This window comes from Prunus mume, linkage group LG2, assembly GCF_029339155.1.
Source record: "Prunus mume cultivar Tortuosa linkage group LG2, ASM2933915v1, whole genome shotgun sequence".
NCBI classification, from domain to species: Eukaryota; Viridiplantae; Streptophyta; class Magnoliopsida; order Rosales; family Rosaceae; genus Prunus; species Prunus mume.
This window is the reverse complement of record NC_142699.1, coordinates 37656499-37677957: the sequence shown is the minus strand read 5'-3', so window position 1 is coordinate 37677957 and position 21459 is coordinate 37656499. Positions and strand designations below refer to the sequence as shown.

General features: G+C 37.3%; 3 protein-coding genes across 4 annotated transcripts; 2 read left to right on the top strand and 1 right to left on the bottom strand.

Annotated features, from left to right (window-relative positions):
• The first annotated feature begins 681 nt into the window (after positions 1-681).
• LOC148920228 (uncharacterized) lies at positions 682-1981 on the top strand. Its single transcript, XM_089044569.1, has 3 exons — positions 682-1116; positions 1450-1779; positions 1976-1981. Exons 1-3 carry the CDS (start codon positions 682-684, stop codon positions 1979-1981), a joined length of 771 nt encoding a protein of 256 aa, XP_088900695.1.
• A 4498-nt stretch (positions 1982-6479) lies between these two features.
• RANGAP2 (RAN GTPase activating protein 2) lies at positions 6480-10375 on the top strand. Of its 2 annotated transcripts, none has more exons than XM_008224737.2 (2): positions 6480-6859; positions 8440-10375. In XM_008224737.2, the coding sequence occupies exon 2, from the start codon at positions 8451-8453 to the stop codon at positions 10065-10067; it is 1617 nt and encodes a 538-aa protein (XP_008222959.2). In that variant the 5' UTR covers positions 6480-6859; positions 8440-8450; the 3' UTR covers positions 10068-10375. The 2 variants fall into 2 exon arrangements, with proteins under 2 accessions (XP_008222959.2, XP_088901000.1); XM_089044874.1 differs by having other exon boundaries at positions 6699-6859; positions 8427-10375.
• A 701-nt stretch (positions 10376-11076) lies between these two features.
• CHR23 (homeotic protein regulator) lies at positions 11077-20723 on the bottom strand. The gene is made up of 12 exons (XM_008224739.3): positions 20338-20723; positions 19837-19993; positions 19103-19167; positions 18524-18712; positions 17883-18032; positions 16831-17187; positions 15975-16234; positions 15464-15679; positions 13828-14035; positions 13599-13752; positions 12799-13404; positions 11077-12194 (listed from the first exon to the last, which is right to left on the bottom strand). Exons 1-12 carry the CDS (start codon positions 20500-20502, stop codon positions 11479-11481), a joined length of 3243 nt encoding a protein of 1080 aa, XP_008222961.3. The 5' UTR covers positions 20503-20723; the 3' UTR covers positions 11077-11478.
• Positions 20724-21459: the final 736 nt, after the last annotated feature.

The following is a 21459-nucleotide window of genomic DNA, read 5'->3' as shown; positions in this document are numbered from 1 at the left end:
CAAATCTAAAGAAGAAGCGCCGATCAAGCCAACCAGCTTTGTGGAGGATATCCTTCAGATTTGTCCGACACTGCTATGGCAGCAGAACGAGAGCGGTGAGACTGCCTTGCACATGGCGGCCAAACATGGACTTGCTGAAATAGTTGAACTTCTCATCCAAACTGCAAAAGCTCGTCGTTGTGAAGACCTCGAGCATGGGGCTGCCGCCTTCGCCTTATCATCATCATCAGAAGAAGAAGCAGCCTGCTGGAAGATTTTCATAAGGACACCTAGTAAGGAGAAGGACACAGCCTTGCACGAGGCAGTGCGGTTTAAGCACCTTGGTGTGGTGGAGATATTGATCAGCGAAGACCCTGACTTTTCCTACCCTCCTAATGTTGCTGGGAAGACTTCACTTTATTTGGCTGCCGAGAGGAGCTTTGTTCTCCGAAATACTTCGCACTCGCAAGCATCCAAATTACCAAGGCCCCATTGGTAGAACCGCTTTGCATGCTGCAGTGATTTACGGTGATGAAGGTAGGTATATATAAATATAATAAACTTACATAATTAATTATTTCTCCTTTTTCGTTCATTTCCCCAGCAAACTAGCTTACCGTACACGTATATTTATAAGATTATTATTATACACTGTTTTTAGTTTTGCATTGATTAATTATTCTTTTTATATACTTTTTAGAAATGACCGAAGAAATACTAAACAAGAAAAAGGATTTGGTGATAGTGACAGACGAAAAAGAATGGACCCCACTTCACTACGCTGCATTCTATGGTCATGCTTCAATTGTTATACAACTACTAAAAACTGATAAATGCAGTGCCTACATGGGTGACGAAGCTGATAAGAAGACTGCTCTTCACATTGCAACCTCCAAGGGCCATGTTCATGTAATGAAACAACTTATTTCCTATTGTCCTGATTGTTGCGAAGTGGTCGACCAAAGACGTCGAAATGCTCTTCATTCTGCCTTGGAGAAGCGTCGTCAATCTCAAATTACAAATTTTGTTCTAAAGGATCCATGGCTTAGCAACGTCCTCTTAAATGCCAAGGACGTTGATGGCAACACATCCCTCCATACTCTCCTCTCCATACCCGGATTCCTTTCATTGGTGATGGTAGGGTTGATAAGATGGCATTCAATAAGGAAAACATGAACGCGCTCAACGTCATTAAAGCTAATATGAATGTTAAATATAAGGTATGATATTTCATTAAACTTGCTTGCGTGTGTAAGTACATGTCGGAATGATGAGCATTAATTTAGCCTATTTAGTCTTCAATGCTTTGGATTTGGGTATCATCATATGTGTAGACTTTTTCATTTAAGTACTAGTTATGGTTAGGTTATTAATAATCCCTCGCCCTCAGTTATTAGTTAGGTTATGATTTGTGTCAAAGACACAACTGAAAAATTGCACCACTATATATCTCTTTGGTCTGTGTTGCAGATATTTCTCAAGCATTCTTTGAAAAGGAATGGTGCAGTATCAGGCCATCGAATTCTAAGCGAAAATGATCATGATGGCCAGAAATTAAAGGAAAACAAATGTGGTGAAGACACTGAATTGGATAAAAATATAAGAGAATCTCATCTGATAGTGGCTACACTCGTAGCAACTGTTACATTCACAGCAGGTGTCATCATGCCTGGTGGTTATTATCAAAGTGATGCATCACGGGGAAATGCCATGAGTAAAGTATCAAAGCAAAATGTTATGGTCCCAGCCCCGGCACCGATTAAAGGAACAACTCCGGGTTATGCAGTTCTAACAAAAAATGTAGCTTTCCAAATTTTTTATCTAGTCAATATGCTAGCCTTGTGTTTGTCCACTTATTCCGTCATTATGCACCTTGTCTTATTGATACTCCCAAAGGGAAAAGAGAGGTACAAAGTATTTTGGCATTCTACTATATATATCACTATAACGTCTGTACTTGCAATGATGGGTGCATTCATTTCATGCACATATGCAGTCTTAGGTGATTCTCCAGCACTTGCTCACTCGGGTTTAGTTATTGTTGCCTATGTATTAGTTTTCTTTCTTTATGTTCTAATTTTTGAAGTTGAGAGGGAGAACTTACCCGCTTGCTGGAATATATATATGTAAACTTACCCGCTCGTTTAAGATGATAAAACGTAGATGTCACATCGATTGGGACTAGTCGGTGGCCTCTCTTCCCTTCAAACCTTCGTCCATGCCTCTCCACTCTCCCTTGGGCTTTTATTAGCTTTTGGATGGCTTGTATTGCTTGGTAGTTTTTCATGGATTTGTGTGGTTGCTTTTGTTTGCTATGCGTGTCTTCATTTTGCAGATTTGGAGTTGCTGCCTTTTGTTTTCTACTTGGTGACGACAAGGTGGGAGAGCAACTTATGTATTTCCTTTTGTGTGTATAAACTCTTTTTGAGTTTAGTACAAGTTTGTAGTCTATAGTAACGAGAGTTTAAAAGTGGTTGTAAGTTGGTGCGTTGATGTGTATTATATAAGCTTGATATTGTTGTATGAGTTTGTGCATTAGAATTGGTTTGTTACTAACTTAAGTTTATCATTTAATTTCAATTGCTTGTGACCAATTTATCAACTAAAATAGCTAATTCTTTTGGATTGAATAATGATGACAACACTGAAATTTTAAAAACAGTTCAAGATTAAGTTTAATTAAGCTTATTTTACAAATCACTACATGGAAATCTAGTTTCTTCTAGCAGCTGTTTAGTAATTAATAAAGTAGTTAACATAAATATTGTTTCTCTACTTGTACTAAACTGAATGAATTGTTCATTTGTTCGACTATATATATTTTCTGACCACAAACTATTTATAACCGATTAAGTAAACTGTAAGTTGGAAGACTGCCCACCACACAAATATATGTGAAATATCTCGTACACGTTACTAATTACTTTTAACAGAAACACCTAACAACAGTGATATTCTATAGTAAGAGATGAAATATTATATTAGCTCATACCATTACGCTCAATTAAACTTCTCAATGTTCACTTCACGTATCGAAATTGATCTTCAATTTGTTCGGGATCGTGTTGCTCGTGGTCTGCTCCATGTTTCTCACGTTTCCACCACTGACCAACTTGCTGATGCCTTGACCAAGCCGCTGTCTCGCCATCGCTTTCACCTTCTCCGATTCCAAGATCAGCGTCACCAAAGGTGCCACTGTCTTGCGGGGGCGACGCTCCTTCAATCACTCCCACGACATCTCCTCCAGATATCACGTCCATCAGCTAGGCAATCATGGGTTGAGCTGCACCAAATCTGAAATTATTATTTGCATATATGCACTGCTATCCTTATGCATTCTACATTATTAGTTTCCATGTAAAGTTCTCTCCAGACCTGCATATAACTATGTACACCAATACAAACAATATCAATACAATACAAAACCCCCTTTTCAACCTCTGTTTTCTATATTAACTATATATATAACCAAGTCTGTTCAAAATGAACGATAACGGGAACACACCCATCCCTCAATGACTACGGAAAATTCCTAATTCCTAATCTCTTGTTTAGGTATTGTGGAACTTCCCAGTTTCAAACCCCAGACAGACTGCAACATGCATCTACAATTTATAGTCAGCATATGTGAATTTAGGCTTGGGTTGTGGAGTCTCTTGCAGCAAGAGGCAACATGTCAGCACAGGACACACTGTTGGGGCACTCTTTCTCTACAATCCCCTTATCAATACTCCTAGTAAGTATAGACCCTTAGAGCATCCACAATGGGCTCCCTAAACCACCTCCTTAGACAAATTTTAGGGATGAATGATAAAAATGCAACTCCAATCACGCTCCCTATCCACCTCCTAAAATAGGGAGTCCTCTAGGAGCTCCTAAATCTAAGGAGAGAAAAATGACTCATGGTGGCTCCTTATAATTTAATGCTGCTTTATTTAATGAGTATTTCAAACCTTTATTTAATGCTAACCATTTTTTATTTTATTTTTTAATAAGGATGGACCAATCAAAAAAGAGTTATAGCATTTATGACTCTCCAAATTAGGGAGTATGGTTGGAGTTGAAATTTTTTTGAGAGCTCCTAAAATAGCTTTCTTATATTCTTAGCCAAATTTTAGCTAAAAAATAGAGAGCATCATTGTGGATGCTCTTACATGCAGAATCTCAGAGCATCCACAATGGGCTCCCTAAACCACCTTCTTAGACAAATTTTAGGGAGGAATGGTAAAAATGCAACTCCAACCACGCTCCCTATCCACCTCTTAAAATAGGGAGTCTTCTATGAGCTCTGAAATCTAAGGAGAGAGAAATGACTTCTAGTGGCTCCCTATAATTTAATGCTGCTTTATTTAATGAGTATTTCAAACCTTTATTTAATACTAACCATTTTTTATTTCATTTTTTAATAGAGATGGACCAATAAAAACAGAGTTATAGCATTTATGACTCTCCAAATTAGAGAGTATGGTTGGAGTTAAAATTTTTTAGAGAGCTCCTAAAATAACTTTGTTATATTCTTAGCCAAATTTTAACTAAGAAGTAGAGAGCATCATTGTGGATGCTATCACACACACCCCACCCACAAAAGATGCTTCAACCTCAAATGGATTGGAGAAGACCTTATTGCATTTAATTTTACCGTTGAAATGAAAAGGCATTCTCTTTTTGTCGCATATAGGTGCAATGCATACTTAACGATCACCAATCAAAAAGAGAAATACTAAAGACACTAATTTACCATTCTTGGTAATTATAAAATAAATAAATAAAAAGATTACCAAGGGAAAAACATGCGATTTAGTCAGGCCTCGATTTCAAGGTTACCATTGGCACCAACCCCATCCGACGAATAATCCTTTTATTTGTGTGGAGTGTTTTTCTTCCTTGTCGTTCTTGTGCAAGGGTCTTGTTTTCCTAGTGTTTCTTTCAACCCTAGTTGTATTAGGGTCTTCCTATATGCCATTTAGGCTGTGTTTTTGTAGATTTGTGTAGACCTATCGAGCTTTGGCCCCTTAATGTGTTGTCCTTTCATTTTTTGGGTTTGATGAAGTGGATCTTGCATTGAGGGGTAGAGTTGTTTCATTTTGTGGATGTACTATCAATTGGTGCTTTGAGATCATGGGGTGATTGGGAGATGCTCTGACCACATGCCTAGGTGGAAGTTGAGCATGATTTGCTCTTCCCCTTGAAGGTGTTTTGTATCTCAAACGGGTAGAGAGTTCTCATCTCTCACATAGTGAGCTTGGTTTCAAGATGTGGAATTGATTTTGCTTATTGTGTTGCAATAGTTATGTTTTATAACTTTGTATTTTGATATATTATTTGCAAGGACCCTTTTGGGTTGCGTTCTTAATTCCTCTATATCTTCTATTTTCCCTTTTATTAATGGAATTGGTATAGCTAAAAAAAAAAGTAATTTATTACACTAACTTTTGCAGACCAATTGATGTGGCAATGTTTCATTTGTTTTCATTTGGGCTTAATATGGATCTTATTTATCCTTCGAAAACTAAAAAAGTATTACATCAGTTGGTGTCTAGAACTTGTTGTCTCTAGCATTATGGATTCAAAAATATACTCTTAATGCATTTAATCTCACCATTAGAACAGTAAGACGCTCATTGGCTTTCTCCTTTTGTCACTTAGGGGGTCAGTACTAAGGGATCGCCAATTAAAAAATATTCCACATTCTTTGGTCCACACCCTTAGGCCCCGTTTGGTTTCTGAGCAATTTGAGAAATCATTTCTCATGTCATTTTCCAAGGGATGGAAAATGAAATATTCTTTTCCCATATTTAGTAATGCTAGGAAAGTAACTGAGATATATCACTTTATTTCCTTTCCCATATTTGTTTTAAGTATGAATGGAAAATAAAGTTTATATAAATTTTCAATTATACCCATATTAAATCAAATAAAAAAAGAATACATTTAATGATATATTGTAATTCTAAATTGTTAATGGGGACAAAATTGTCATGAAAAATGTTTATTTAATATTGACTTATTTTCCAAAACTTTCTCATGATGAGGGAAAACAAAACCTAAGTTGGGAGAATGACTTCACTTTATCCTCTACTTTCTCATGGGTCAGACAGCGATTTCCTATGTATGGACTTACTAAATATGAAAAAGCAATTGATTTCCCATCATCAAATCTTCTTTTCCATGAACCAAACAGGCCTTACTATATTTATTTTTACCATTTGAAATGATAAGAAGCTCACAATAAATGGATAATTGTAACAATAGGCAACGAGGCAATCACTGAGAGAGAGGGTGACAAACGAAAGCTGACAAATGATAGTGAGAGAGAGACAGAGAGGGAGTTTTTGAAAGACAATAAATAAATAAATGGAGTATTTGGTTGTGTATGAGTTGTGTCATTTGTGACTCTTTCACAAAAAAAAATTCCAAATTTTAATATATTTATAGTAAATAATTTATACATATTTTTCCAAAGATGTATACTTTTTTCTTTAAAAAGCAAGAAGAAAAAAGGGAAGAAGGAAACAGAGTAGCACTCCTTTTTTGCTTCTTTAAAATAAAAAGAACTGTCAAAAACTGTTCGTTAATTCTTTACGGGAGCAATGCCCTATCCGCATCTGTCACAATGTTATTTGGCTTTCCAAACATCAAAAGTGCCGGCCGGAAACGCACATGATACATCAATGATTCGAGTTCCCCAAATATAAATCCAAAAAACCTAATACCCACTTTGCTCCCTTCGTTTTCATTTTTCCCTCCACACTCATTTCCCACTCTTTGAAATTGAGAACACATTATGTTCCTTTAATTTCAGTGCTCCATTTGAATCTCAGATAAACCCAGAGTACAATATCTCTCAAACCCACCCAAAAGCAGGGAGAGAAAAAGAAAGGTACCCATCTCTTCCTCTTTAACTTTTGCTTCTTCTTTCTTCTTTTTCCAGTTTTAGGGTATCATTTTTCTTTTATAATATTTTGAAGCTGCTAAAGCCCATTTCATTTTCTTGGATTGCTTCTTAATCTTGGTTCTCTGTTGTTTTACATGGTGGGTTTAGATTCGTTTGGGTTTGTAGTTCATTTTGAGTTGATAAAGTTCTGATTAGTTCAAGATCATTTTTCTTGTGAAAGTTTGAATCTTTTGGTGGTTCGATGGTAAACAGTGTGCCTGGGGTGCCCTTTTTAGTTTGTGGGTACTTTGATTCGTATGAATCTATGTTGTCTAAGATCCCATGTAGGCTATGCAAAAGAACAGATTTATTTTTCTTTAACGTTGGTTGTTTACAATTTTATGCTTTCTTTGCACACTAATATTGTAGTCCTATAGCATAGAAATTTTCTCAGACTCTGACATTATCTGTAGTTTCGTGCTTAGTTTTGGATAATGAGGGTTTCAAAGAGATTATTGGATCCATAAGTAATAAATCCAAGAATACAAATCAAACTTTTTGGCCCATTATGTATGAGTGTAAGTTGGAGATGAGAAGAGAGACAACGAACGTGACCGTTTGCAATTGGGTTAACCCCATATTGGGAGCTGCGGGGCTGTAAAATATGGCTCTGATAATGAAGAATTAGATGGTTGAGCAACTCAGTTGTGTTATCTTTTTGGTTTTCTGAGAGGGCGTATCTGCTGTGAGTGTCTTGTTGATTTTCTTTTTAGTTTTTAGTTACCCTGAAATCTGTGGATTGGACCAGAGTGTTTTAGGGAAAAAGTTATACAAAAACCAAGGGTGGGAAAATTTAATGTAGTAATTCTTTAATTGTATGAGAATATATCCAAGATTTTACAAAATTTTCAGAAGCCTAAAAATCAGTGCTTCACTCGCATTTTATTGACGAGACCTTTTGCCGAATGAAAATGTAAAATTTTCTCAACCCTCCCATTGATTGCTAGAAAGAGGGTAAGTGAAGAAACTTGATCGGTAATGCTGAATAAAAGGGAATAAAAGATATTGGGAATCCATATATATATGGCAAAAATTGATTAGTAAATGAAAAAAAAAATGCTGAAAACTGGAGTAACTTGCATGATAACAGTTTAGGAAGGTTTTACTCTTTTACCTTTGCTTGCATACATATTTTCTCCTCCCTTGAAGAGGAAGAGAAATTTTATGCATCACTATTTTTCTCTAGATTCCAAGATTTCTTTTGCAGTGTTTTGAGGGTTATAACCCTATCTCTCTTCTGCTCCATTTTCTAATGTTTCATGTAGAATTTAAATTTTGTCATTAGTATCACCCTACATATTAACACTACTTCTGTTGTCAAGAATTATGCATGGTTAAAAGATGTTGTTTCTGATATTATAGGAGTTCTATCTCTCATTTCCTGAAGCATTCGTCTTGAAAATTTACCATGTTTGTCATTTAACATTTGAAACTCTATATGTTTGTTATGTTATGAGTGGGCTGCTTATCTCTTTATTTAAGTATTTATTACTGTTTTTTTACATATGTGAAGCCTTAATTTGTAGGTTTTGCTGCAATGGATTCAACTCTGAATTCAGAACACCGGCCATTTTCAATTAAACTATGGCCTCCAAGCCAAAATACAAGGCAAGTGCTCGTGGACCGGATGATAAACAATCTTAGCACTAAATCCCTTTTCACTGAGAAGTATGCCTTGCTCAGTAGGGAAGAGGCTGAGCAAAATGCAAAACGAATTGAGGATGTGGCTTTTGCCACTGCAGACCAGAACTATGAAAAGGAACCAGATGGAGATGGAAGTTCTGCAGTGCAGCTTTATGCCCGGGAATGTAGTAAGCTCCTGATGGAAGTTCTTAAAAAAAAACCTAGAAGCAAGGACAGCAAAGTGACATCCGACACTACACCCACTCAAACTCTGTTTGATATATCTAAAGGTATCCGGGACTTTATTGAGGCCGAGGAAGCTGAGAAACTTTTGAAGCCATTGACGGAGCCAGGGAATACTTACTCCAAAATATGTTTCAGCAATAGAAGCTTTGGCCAAGGAGCAGCCCATGTTGTTGAGCCCATATTGGTTTCCCTTAAGAATCAGTTGAAAGAAGTTGACCTATCAGATTTTATAGCAGGGAGACCAGAGGCAGAAGCTCTTGAAGTCATGAATATCTTTGCAGCTGCCTTGGAAGGTAGTGCGTTGGAGTCTCTGGATCTCTCTAACAATGCCTTGGGTGAGAAAGGTGTTAGGGCTTTTGGGGCACTCCTCAAATCACAAAGATGCTTGGAGGAACTCTATTTGATAAATGATGGCATTTCAGAAGAAGCTGCTCGAGCGGTTTGTGAGTTGATTCCTTCCACGGAGAAGCTTAGAGTCCTCCATTTTCATAATAATATGACGGGAGATGAAGGGGCAATTGCTATTTCTGAGGTTGTGAAGCGTTCTCCCCTATTGGAGGATTTCCGTTGCTCCTCCACTAGGGTAGGCTCTGAGGGAGGAATTGCCTTATCTGAAGCACTTGAGACTTGTACCCATCTAAAGAAGCTGGATTTGCGGGACAACATGTTTGGGGTAGAAGGTGGAGTTGCATTGAGCAAAGCTCTCTCCAAGCATGAAAGTTTGAAAGAGGTTTACCTTAGCTACCTGAACTTAGAAGATGAGGGTGCAGTTGCAATTGCTAATGCTCTCAAGGAATCAGCTCCTTCACTTGAAGTCTTTGACATTGCTGGAAATGAGATAAAAGCTAAATCTGTTCCTGCTATTGCAGCTTGTATAGCAACGAAGACACTTCTCACTAAGCTGAATTTGGGTGAGAATGAACTCAAGGATGAAGGTGCTATTCAGATCAGCAAAGTGTTAGAGGGTCTTCCCCAGTTGAAGGAAGTTGATATGAACGCCAACTTAATCAGAAGAGCTGGGGCTCGGGTGTTGGCGCAAGCTCTGGTTCAGAAGCCTGGTTTTAAGTTGCTGAACATCAACGGAAATTTCATCTCTGATGAGGGCATAGATGAGGTGAAGGATGCATTCAAGAAATCTCCTGATATACTTGGGTCTTTGGATGAGAATGATCCTGAAGGAGAAGATGATGATGGTGATGATGACAAAGAATCTGAAAAGGGTGAAGGCAATGAGGATGAATTGGAATCAAAACTGAAGAACCTTGAAGTTGGCCAAGAAGAATAGAGTTCCTCTTATGCTTAGTTGTCTTTTCCTTTTCTAGTTAAGGTTCCACAGAGTTATTACCCTCTTTAACATCAATGACTGTAAGGCATATTTGGAGGTTTTAGGATGACCATTCTGTTGAATCTTATTATGCACCAGTTGGGCACAACTGTTTTGTGGAGCAGTGTGAAGACACTGACAGGTGTTAGTAGAATTGGGTTTAATTGGATCTTTTATTGTCCTATTTTTAGTCAGTTTATCTTCTGTTTTTGTGTTTGCTTGTTTGGAACCTTATCAGCGTAGTAATCTTCATCTCTCTATTCTTAAAATAGATGCGGCAGTTGATCATTTCTGAAGTTGCATTCTTTGGCATGCAAAATTATATGCATGTCAAAAGAAAATGAAAGTTATATGACCTGATTTCATGATTCTGAATTATGCAAATTTTGTAATTATATGCTTATCTGGTGATTTTGAACTGAAATATTGTTTTTTGGATGACCAAATGCTAGGAATGCTTGTATTAGGCCATCTCCAATGTAAAAGGGGCTAAAGCCAAGTTTCCTTCTTTCAAAATACAACTATTCATGCATTGGACTCAATAAATTTTTCCCCAACGCGCAAATTTATTAAATTATTTAAGAATGACGTATAAGATGTGGATGTTAGAAGTTCATATATATATATACATATATATATATGTATATTACACTCGTGAATACCGTACCACATGTATATTGCAGGTTCTGTAGTTTGTCAATATAATTGACTTCATAAAACAAGAAAAAGAGAAAAAAACTAAATACAGACTCCTAGGAGTTCTTTTTTTTTGTCCATCATCGTGATGAAGGGAACTGTAGATTTAAGCAACGTTTCAAAAAACTGGTAGCGCCATTGAAATTGACTGCGCATAGATTCCCTTACGCACACAATTTCAAGAAATCCCAATTACTTTAAAAAGCAAAACAAACTAACAAATTTTTCCGAGCAAAAAACTCTGTTAAATATTTTCTACGAGACAAATGCAATCTTATTGTTAAAACTCTAATTAAATTTAAACCAAAAGATAATCAATTTATACATTTCCCTACCACAATTATTCTTTGATACATGGGGTGCAGACATCTTAGATTCATTATCCAACCACAGTGCCTATTGAGCCTGACAATGAGAATGGAAGGTGCTTTTGATAATTGTGAACTCATTCACGTTGTTGCTCATAACTGCTAGACTTTATACAAGAACCAGAGCGTACGGAGGTTAAGTCGGCATCACCATGACCAGATCAGTCTACAAGGTCATGAAATGTTTGCTGCGCTGTGACGTAAACTAATTAGCTGAAAGCTAGTCATTCCTCGAATCCATGTACAAAATCAGCAGCTATAATAATGCCCTTGTAAATATTCTATCTTGAGGGTTAGCTGAGCCAATTTCATGAAGCCCATCCATTTCCCCTTCCATTGGAACTTTGCCCTCTAGCATCGGAGGACGAACTTGTGTTACCATAGCTTGATCTCTTCTTTCTGTGTATCTTGAATGTCAATAGAGGCCCATTCAAACCACTTCCTCCAGCTACGTGACTTTCATGTTTCTCTATTTTTGGTCCTTCAGACTTGTGTCTCTTTGAGGCTGGGGTCAAACCATAGGTATCTTCACTAGCTCCCTCGTTCACCGAGGGCAGATCTTCATTCAATTTTGTGATCTTTTCCTCTGCCCCAGCTTTATCACTAACTAATACACTGGTATCAGATGGAAGATGATGTCTTCTCTTTCCCTTACCTGAGAGCTTTGATAAGTCTGCTCCATTTTCTACGGCTTTCATCCACTGTAAATCACTAAGACCATCATCGTATGACTGTACCTCCTTTCTTCTCCGCTTTCCTGTGATGCTACTGCTATCAAAGCCTTTGGTAGCAGTTTGCTTTTCACGTGCTGAATATGCCCACTCGGGAACCTCATGGTCTTCCATAAGGCGACATCTGTAGTTCTCCTTTCGCCTTCTCTCCTCATCCATTTTCTCAAACAGCCAGAACTCCTCATCTGATCTGGCAGCGAGGCGGTTGATTTCTCGCTCGCTTGGCACGTCTGTCCCAAGTGAGCTTGTACCCTTGCGCATGATTTCCTCCAGCATGTCTCTCCTGTCCTGAGCTGCAAACACAAGATACATCTTTTGTCAGAATACAACCTTAGTGGACTGTAAAATAAAGATAACATGCTCATCTTAACCATGCAGGAATCCGACTCAATCTCTGATGCAGACCCGTGCTACCTTACTGCGAGTGGGAAAAATCAGTTTTGGTCCTGTGCCTCATGTGTTGTCAACAGAAAGCTCTAGACATATAACAGATGAGACATAGTGTAGCACTTCTAATTTGCTTCTATATTGACCTTGGAATGGTATGCACGTGTATAATGAAACCACATTTATACGAACATAATGCATATATGCAGAGCATGTGCAGGCAAAGTAATGCTACCCACTTTAAAAACAGGGTAAGCGATTCTTATACTCCCATTTTATCCATTTGCACTCCTCCCTCTTATTTCATGCTTTGGTAATGGAAACATCAAAGGAGAATGAAAGCACAAAAACCAAGGGAGGAGTGCAAATGGACAATGGGATTGCTAAAATCACTGCCCTTAAAAAACGCTACCCTAAATAAATGAGTGAATGCTGTTGTGCTGAAGCAGACCTACTAGAAGGAATGACATCATAACAGATTCTTATGTATGAAATTCAAGTACAACAAACCTGTGGAAGTTGTATTAAATAGTCCAGCCTGGATGACCTTGGCATCTATGCCCATCTTCTGTTTAGCACGCTCTAAAATTACTTCTTCAATTGATCCAACACTAACCAACACAAACACCCTAACTTCTTTCTTTTGACCTATTCGATGGGCCCGATCCTCTGCCTGTTGGTCCATCTGAGGATTCCAATCACTGTCAAAAATTACTACCGTATCTGCTGATTGTAAGTTCAAACCAAGACCTCCAGCACGAGTACTCAAGAGAAACATGAAGTAAGGAGAGTTTTCAGCGTTGAATTTCTTTAGCAATGTCCCTCTTTCCTCAGTTTTAGTTGAACCATCCAGTCGAAGATACTTAAAGTCGTGAAGTTGCAGATAAACTTCAAGAATGTCCATGAGACGAGTCATTTGTGAGAAAAGAAGGACTCTGTGCCCAGCTCTGTGGAGTTTTGGAAGTAAACGATCAAGTAGTTCAAATTTTCCTGATGCTCTGATTATCTCCTCCTTTCGCCACATGTTATAGTCTCCCACAACAAAAAGGTATGGGTGGTTACAACACTTCCTGAGCTGCATTGTTAGGTTCTGCAAGCTCTTTGATTTCCCAGAACCTAAAAACAAGGTCTCATCAGTAAAGTCTGACTGAATCAATAATGATAGCAATGTTTAATCTGCTTGTAAGAATGTTAACTGTTCACATTTGCAACTAGCCTTATTTTTTAATCTTATTTTCAATTTAATTTCGTGTAAGATTAGGGATGGGGGTGATATTGGATATGCAGATCAGGGGATGGAGGTTACAAACCATTATCTAGCCCAACTCTGCCCACATCTGTAACTTGTTGATAATATACTTTCTGCCACGCTGACATGTCACATTTCAGTATGACTTGAGATTTTCCAGGAAGGAATTTCTCCACCTCATCTTTTTTCCTCCTCAATATGAATGGCCTTATAACCTAAAACATGAACATATTTAAATTAAATAAAGTCAACAAAAACAAAGATCAACAGAAACTAGGAGCAAGACCCACTTGATGCAGACGGCGAATGATCAATAACTGTTCTTCATCGGTAAGAGATAAACTACCCCGATCCGAAAAAGGTGCATTAAACCAATCCTCAAAATTCTGAACTGAATTAAAAATGTGAGGGAGAAGGAAATTAAGCAGCGACCACAACTCCTGCAAGCTATTCTGTATTGGGGTACCAGTCAACAGAAGTCTGCGTCGCATATCATATCTGCGAACAAGTAAAAATTCAATAAAGAAACCCTCATATTATTTTAAAGTCTTGAAAGAAAAAAGAAACAAGCGGACATGGACCCCAAAATTATACCGTTTGATAATGTTGCAGAGAAGGAAATAACTTGGATTTGATCTTTATGAAAATACAAACAATTTTTATTTTTTGGATTAAGAGCCGATTATATTACTTGAGAAAACAGAATGACATAAAGAACAAGAGCATGTGGTCAAGAATATCACACCAAGCAAACAGATACAGAACCAAAGAAAAAGAGAAATCAAAGGCTCAAGTGTGCCGGAGGTTCCCCACACAGAAAACTAATAGGTAGACTTCCAATCTAGCCAAATTTAAAAGAGAGGGTCTCCCCTGAACTTAGAGGATACACACGCGCATAAAACAGACCATAAACGAATTCTGTCCCAAAGCTCCTCAAAACCTGCTCCAGCATAATCTTCAAAATCCTTTTGTTTCTCTCCATCTATACCACCCATAACACAGCCATGATCATGCAGCTCCGCATAACTTTGGCCTTCTTACCCTTAACAGTTTATGTGTTTCACTAAGAAAAGAAAAGCAGTCCCTTGGACCCACCCAGCTAATACTCATCTCCCTGACCAAATTCAACCACAGACCCAAGATCACAGGGCAATGAACTTGTGACCGACTGATTCCAACCCTATATACAAACTTGAAATATAGAAAACATAACTTGGCAACTCCATGGACCTTTATAATCAGTAAATCAAGACTTGTTCAAATATATGACCAACATTTACTTTTACCTCGGAAGAGCAAAAAGTACTAACTGAAAATTCTAGCATTCCTTTTTGGGGCCAAGGCTCCGACATATTTTACACAAGTTAGCCTCACATAGACCCTTGCATGGTAGACAGTCTCAATCTTTACATTTCATGAATGTTGGGAGTCTAGGGACTTTAAACTAGCCCAGGACCCTCAGAGGACAATCACATTGGTACTATTACATTTTTACATTAAAATCATATGACAGCACAACGAAGGATAATCACTGATTAAGATAGGTTAAGGACTGCTCTGGCTGCCATCAGATAAATTTTATGTTGTTATGCGATCTGCAAGAAAAAAACTCATTCCTTTCTCTGTTACCTTTAAATCAAATTTTTTACTTCAACCTTAGCCACAAATGTATTAATACAGAACAGCATTCTACCAAAGTTAAGAAGAATTGTAAAAGAAAAAAAAAAGTATTTCTTTTCATTTTTTGTTTAAATTTGTTCACCAAGGTAAATAGCTAACTGCAGTTTTCTGCCCATCCAAAGAAACAGATAATAATAAGTCCTACTGAATTCAGTAAAAAAAAATTATAAATTCGAAAGAACAACCATAGACTTCATAATAAAGCACCAAAAGATAATAGGCCTCTATTAGCATGAATCAACATACCCTGCAAGTGTTATTGCTAGAGCACACTCAGAATTCTTCAACCTATGCCCTTCATCAACGATCAGGTAGCACCAGCTAATTTTCTTCAAAAATTGTTTATCCCTCATGATAAGGTCATAATGTGTGATCAACACATTAAATTTTCCTTCCCCTGATAATTCCTCCTTCATTGCCTTTCTTTCTTCTTGGCGTCCATCATAAAGAATGGCAGTAATACTGGTCAAGAGGAAAAATACATAAAATGATCCGGCAAAATTCTTCATGCAATCTAATATGTATATAATATATACACATGCACATATACATATAATATATATATAGAAATTTTCCAATGCGAACATCCGGACAATATTATCGTGCGGACGCCATGTGTTTTCTACTACCTCTCTCTGATTTCCTCACTGTTTACAATGGCATCCGCACGATAATAATGTGTGGACATCCAGATGGAGAGAGAGAGAGAGAGAGAGAGAGAGAGAGAGATCACTGCTTAAAGGCACTTCACACATACCTAGGAGCCCATGTTGCAAACTCATTAACCCAATTTGGCAGTACAGCCTTCGGTGCCACTATCAAGTGGGGCCCAGTCACACCCTTATTTTCAATGAGATATGCAATCAAAGATATAGTTTGTATCGTTTTACCCAATCCCATTTCATCAGCCAAAATACCATTCAGATTGTTATTGAACAAGGAGAGCATCCATTGTAGACCCTCTATCTGGTAGGGCCTTAACTCTCCACCTTGAAGCATTGAGGGTTGCTCAGTTACCTGTTGAATTTTAAATTTAGTAAATCCTCTACTCTAAAGCACCCAGCACTTATAACACTGTCACTAACAAGCTTAAAAGTTTTAAGAAAATTCCATGTATAAGAGTGGTTCAAGTATATGACACTGAGAATCAGGCAAATGGACCACCCCCCTTATACTGGAATTAATTCATAAGTATATGCCTGCCCACCTAAAATAAATTATAAGTATAATAGCCCGGAAACTAATAATGAAGCATGTTCAAAGGCCAAGGGAACTGTCAGAAGGGAAATGCCAAAGGAGGCTCAATCTCCTTAAGAAAGAAAAAGGTATATGCCCCCTTACAGCACAAGTAACATGAATCATTGTGCTCATTTGATTTGCACGAGCACTGTTAAATTCACAAATTTCATAAAGAGAACTTCCCCATCAGTGATTTGTGGTCTAATTTTATGGAAAGCAGCCCGGTTTTAAGCTGTCCAGGTGCGATATGGGAAGTACTTAAATCAATGAATCAATCAAAAAGGTCAAACTGTACGACAGTGCCATATAAAGAATGAAGTGAAGAAAGAATCAACATAATGCAGAAATTGTCAAATCATCTTTTACAGTGTTACCTGTTCCTGAATAGAATGGACGACTGAGTTATATTGCCGCTGACCTTTAAGCAAGTCGCTACTGTCATCATTACAGTCAGAATCAATGATGTCCACATCTTCTTCCAACTCAGTCAAATCACCTTCTGAGTCTTTCAGGGCTTCAATGCCCTCTGAATGTTTAATATCTTTCTGGCGTTGAACAGCAGCTCCCAAATTAACGAGAAGTTTATTCGTTTCTTCAAGAAGCATTGTTAATCTTTCATTTTTGCTCTCCTTTACCATTCTCATGTATGCTTCCTGATCATCAGCCTTTAAAGCTTGGAACCTCAATTTCTCAGCCCGTGTGGCTCGCTGTCTTTGCTTTGCGTGCCAATTCTGTTAAAATAAGATAATGATAAAGGACTCCTTCACCGTTAAGATGTAGTATAATACACCCTATTTTTTTTGTAACCTTATTGATTTGGTAGTTTAGCCCCCTAAGAGTAACAATAAATCCTGTCTGCTGGAATTAAAGATAATTTTTAAAGATTGCAGTTTTGATGGACTTGGGCACAAATGAGGTCCCTTTTGCTTCTTAAGCAAAGGGATCCCCTCTTTATAAATCTCCTTATGTAGATCTATGCATATAATATGTGGGTGTACAGTCATGATCTCAACTCCTTGGAGCATGAAAATCTATGCTCATGAAATATTAGTTCAAAATCTAACAGCTAACATTTATTTAAAAGAGAAAAGTACTTTATTGGGATTTAAATCAGTCACCGGATTTTAGTAAAATGATAAGCATGGATTTTGTGGCTCACGTTGAGTAGGAGATCAAAGTTATGGGTGAGGTGTGGGTGATCCTAGGTCTCTCCCAAAATTATGTATAAGCATCTTAATGAATTTTTCTGCTTTTTCATGTAATACCTGTTTTTGAAATTCTAATGCAATTAATGCTAAATATTTTTTTAATCTACATATTTCACTAGGTTTCACCAGAAGTTTCAGTACAACATCCCATTCATTTAAACACACATCAGAGGATAATTGGAAAAAAAAAAAAAAGAGGAAAAGACAAAAATACGCACCAGGACATTATCATTCCTCTGTTTTTGACGTTTCACAGAAGCCTGAATTTGCAATTGGTATTCACGAACAGCATTACGTACTTCTGTGAAAAATCTCCTTTTTCTAGTCTCGATATTGTTCTTCTCCTCCTCTTCTAATCTTGAGAGCCGCTGCATCAAAGGTATACTACTATATCAGCAGCTTTCAGGACGCGCACACACACACACACACACACACACACTTAGCACGTATTCACTTAGATGATCCTCACTGTGGATCATATAATATTTTTTGATAAAACAGAAAAAAATTCTGATATGTCTCCAGATTTATAACCCGTACTGTCTAGAAACTCACATTTACCCATTATGAACACCTTCAACCATTCAATGGATTTAGCTAGGCATCTCTAGGGCCAAGGGTTGACCATCTAGGGCCAAGGGTTGACCAAATACTCTAAATGTACCTATTTTATCATGTTTATTCAGAACTGACCAGAGAAAATGAAAGAAAGGCTACAAAAAAGAAAAATTCAATCAAATAGTGCCACATCATTCCATGATGTAAAAACTATATAATCTGCAATAGAAACCCAGATTTTCATTATTACCCTTCTAGGTATGACAATTTCAAACAAGTAATGCATGTATTATTATATGACCTCAGCATCTCGTTTCTTCCTGAATTGATCATCAGCCTCCATCGCAAAAGCATCTCCAACACCATACAGTGGACGGCGCAATCGCATCATTCCCCAGTCAAACAATGTTTTGTCCGGATATGCACAGTTCATACGGAGCAAGTATTCTGAACTCACATCACAACGGACCTTCTTTTGCAATTCTGAGAGCTGCTAGAAAAGAAGTCCTTGGCAACAAGGACATATGCATGTCATCCATCGGTACACAAAAAATAAAGGATAACGCTCTCAATAACAATCACAATAATGACTTTTTTTGCTGTATATTTTAGGAAAACACTAAAAAGTGCACAAAAGGTTTTTGACTCATTACTTAAGGCACATCTTTCCATTCGTCAGATGAAAAATGGAAAAGTGTCTTCCTGAAACAATTCTCAGAAACAGAATGCAATTTATCTTGTTTCTAGAAAGAAGGAACAAATTATTCTGCTTCTCAAAATCAATCTTTCCGGTTCAGAAAACAAAGAAAAAGTCATTTTAAGATTGAGATTATCACTTTGACACAGAATATCCAAAACAACTTCAGTACATCAAGTTTACCTTTAGCCCATAGAGTTCAAGCAAGCACTTTGTCTGCAGGTCCTCTCCTCTACTTGAAGGTAATTCTGATTCAAAATCATTAGTAAGTAATGGCTCACCCTTCTAGACCATAATATCAAATTTTACTGCATAAAAACACTTATGGGACTCTAAAAGAAGTTTAGATAACAAATCAAAGGTTGAAGTGATACTTTCTGGGTGGTCCATAAATTAAGTACATCGCAGGTTAAGACATGACCCAAATGCAAAAATGATGTGGTCTTTGAATTAAATGCAATGCAGGTTAAGACATGATTACTCTTCATTCTTTTGCAAGAAAAAAATTCAGACATAAGACCGACCCCAACCTGGTCTCACCCCCCTTCACCACAGGAGTTGAGGCCTAGCCGATCTTTAACTTCCACATCTACTCTAAAACATGGGTTAGAGTACAAAGAGACATCCGACATCAATAAATAAAGAATTAGCTTTTTCTTCTCTTCTTTTTTTCTTCTTATGTTTTGAACATAGTAACAAACCCAACTGCATCCCACTGCCTACCGCCTGATTAGCTAATAGAATATTATTCCACAACAACAATTAGGAGCCTAATGATTAAATTATCTCGCTGCTTTACCAAAAATTCAAATGTCATCAGATGCTGAATAAAAATTATTCATAAGGTTTAACACGAATGGCATAATGAGCAAAAGAATGTGAAACACTCGGTGTATAGTTATCATAAAACCAGTCACCTTCAAGTTCGGTTAATCTATGCTGAATGTGGCTTTGATAACGTTTTTCTCTCGATTCTATTAATCCTGCACCTGACATGCAATTTTGACGTTGATTCAAAAGTGCATCTTCAAGGTCTGCTAACAAATCTTCTCCTGCGGAACCATCAGGATCATCCTGTAGCATCACATATATCAAGGTCAAACTTCTTGAAGCAATGAAGCAACACAATAAAGGACAATAAAACACCAGCTGCAACCCCCTCCAGTGAATAAATTCAATTGGTTAACGCATAAAGGTAGAAACTTTTTCCTACAGAATTCCATATTTTCAAGCTTCACTGAAATCCCAAAATAAAAAAGAGCCCAAATCACCAATTCCACACACAAAACCAAACAAAGAAGCTAAATTGACAAGAACCCAAGAACCAAAACCGACCCAAAACCTCGAAAACACCCTGAAAACCCCAAAACCAAAACCCATAACGCAGAGAAAAGAAAGGGAGTTAGAAGAAACCATACCAAACCCTTGTCATGTTCGAGATTGGCGTCTTGGGCGCTGTCATAGATGGACGAAACGACGTCGAAGAGGTCGGGAGGGAGAGGGAGATTGCGGGAGACGAGGTTGAGGGCACAGATCAGAGTCTTTGTCTTGTGGATGTGGTCGAGGCTCTCAAGCTGAGCCATGGACCTTGGCGGGAGTGAACAACCCAATGGATCTCTTTAAACGGTCTTTTTTTGAATTGAATTATTAGGAGAAATTTTAATCTGTGATGTGCTTTACAAATAACACACGCTCTCTCTCTCCTCTCTCTATCTCTCGCTCTGTTTATCGCTCTGTCTATAAATCCCTTTGCCAAAACAAAGAGGTTGGTTACTTGGGTTGTCTTCGGCGTTCGGGTTTTGTCGCTCTCTTTTTTCTCTCGGGTTTTTATATATAAATGAGAGAAAAATATAGGACCAAGCTACGGAAGGTCCTCTTTTAGATATTGTGGTGTTTCCAAACACGCCTCTATTTGCCTAGTGAATGACTGAATTGCCCCTGGGAGGATGTCAAACAGAGACCGTCCATTTCTACACCGATTATGCCCCTTGCTTCAGAATTTCTTTTTCTATTTTCCTTTAAAACGTTTGATTCATTCTCTTTCAATATCACTTTTATATATTTCACCCAAAAAAAATATCAATTTTAAATAATAAAAATTTTGTTTTCATCAAGGGTAAGTTTACATATTTATTTAAAAATAAGTAAGCTTCTTAGCACGTGCGGTAAAACGGAAAGTTTACATATTAATTTAACTAGCCCCTCGGCACATGCGAGTGGTAAAATGGAAAATATAGATAACTAACCAAGGGTATTTTTTAGTATTTTGAATGTTTCACCATTCTCTGCCTTTTGTTTTATATATATATATATATATGGATAATAAACTAGTTTATTAACATGTGAGTGGTAAAATGGAAAATTTACACAAAAACAAATAATTTACCCGTTTTTTTTTTTAAGATAAACTTATCAAAAGTAAATATATGATAAACATCCAAGGGAAAATTACTGAACCATTTACAAGTATTTGAGGAGGAATGTCCTTTTTTGACTAATGTGACTAATGTATCAACTATCATATTAGCTTCAAGGAATAT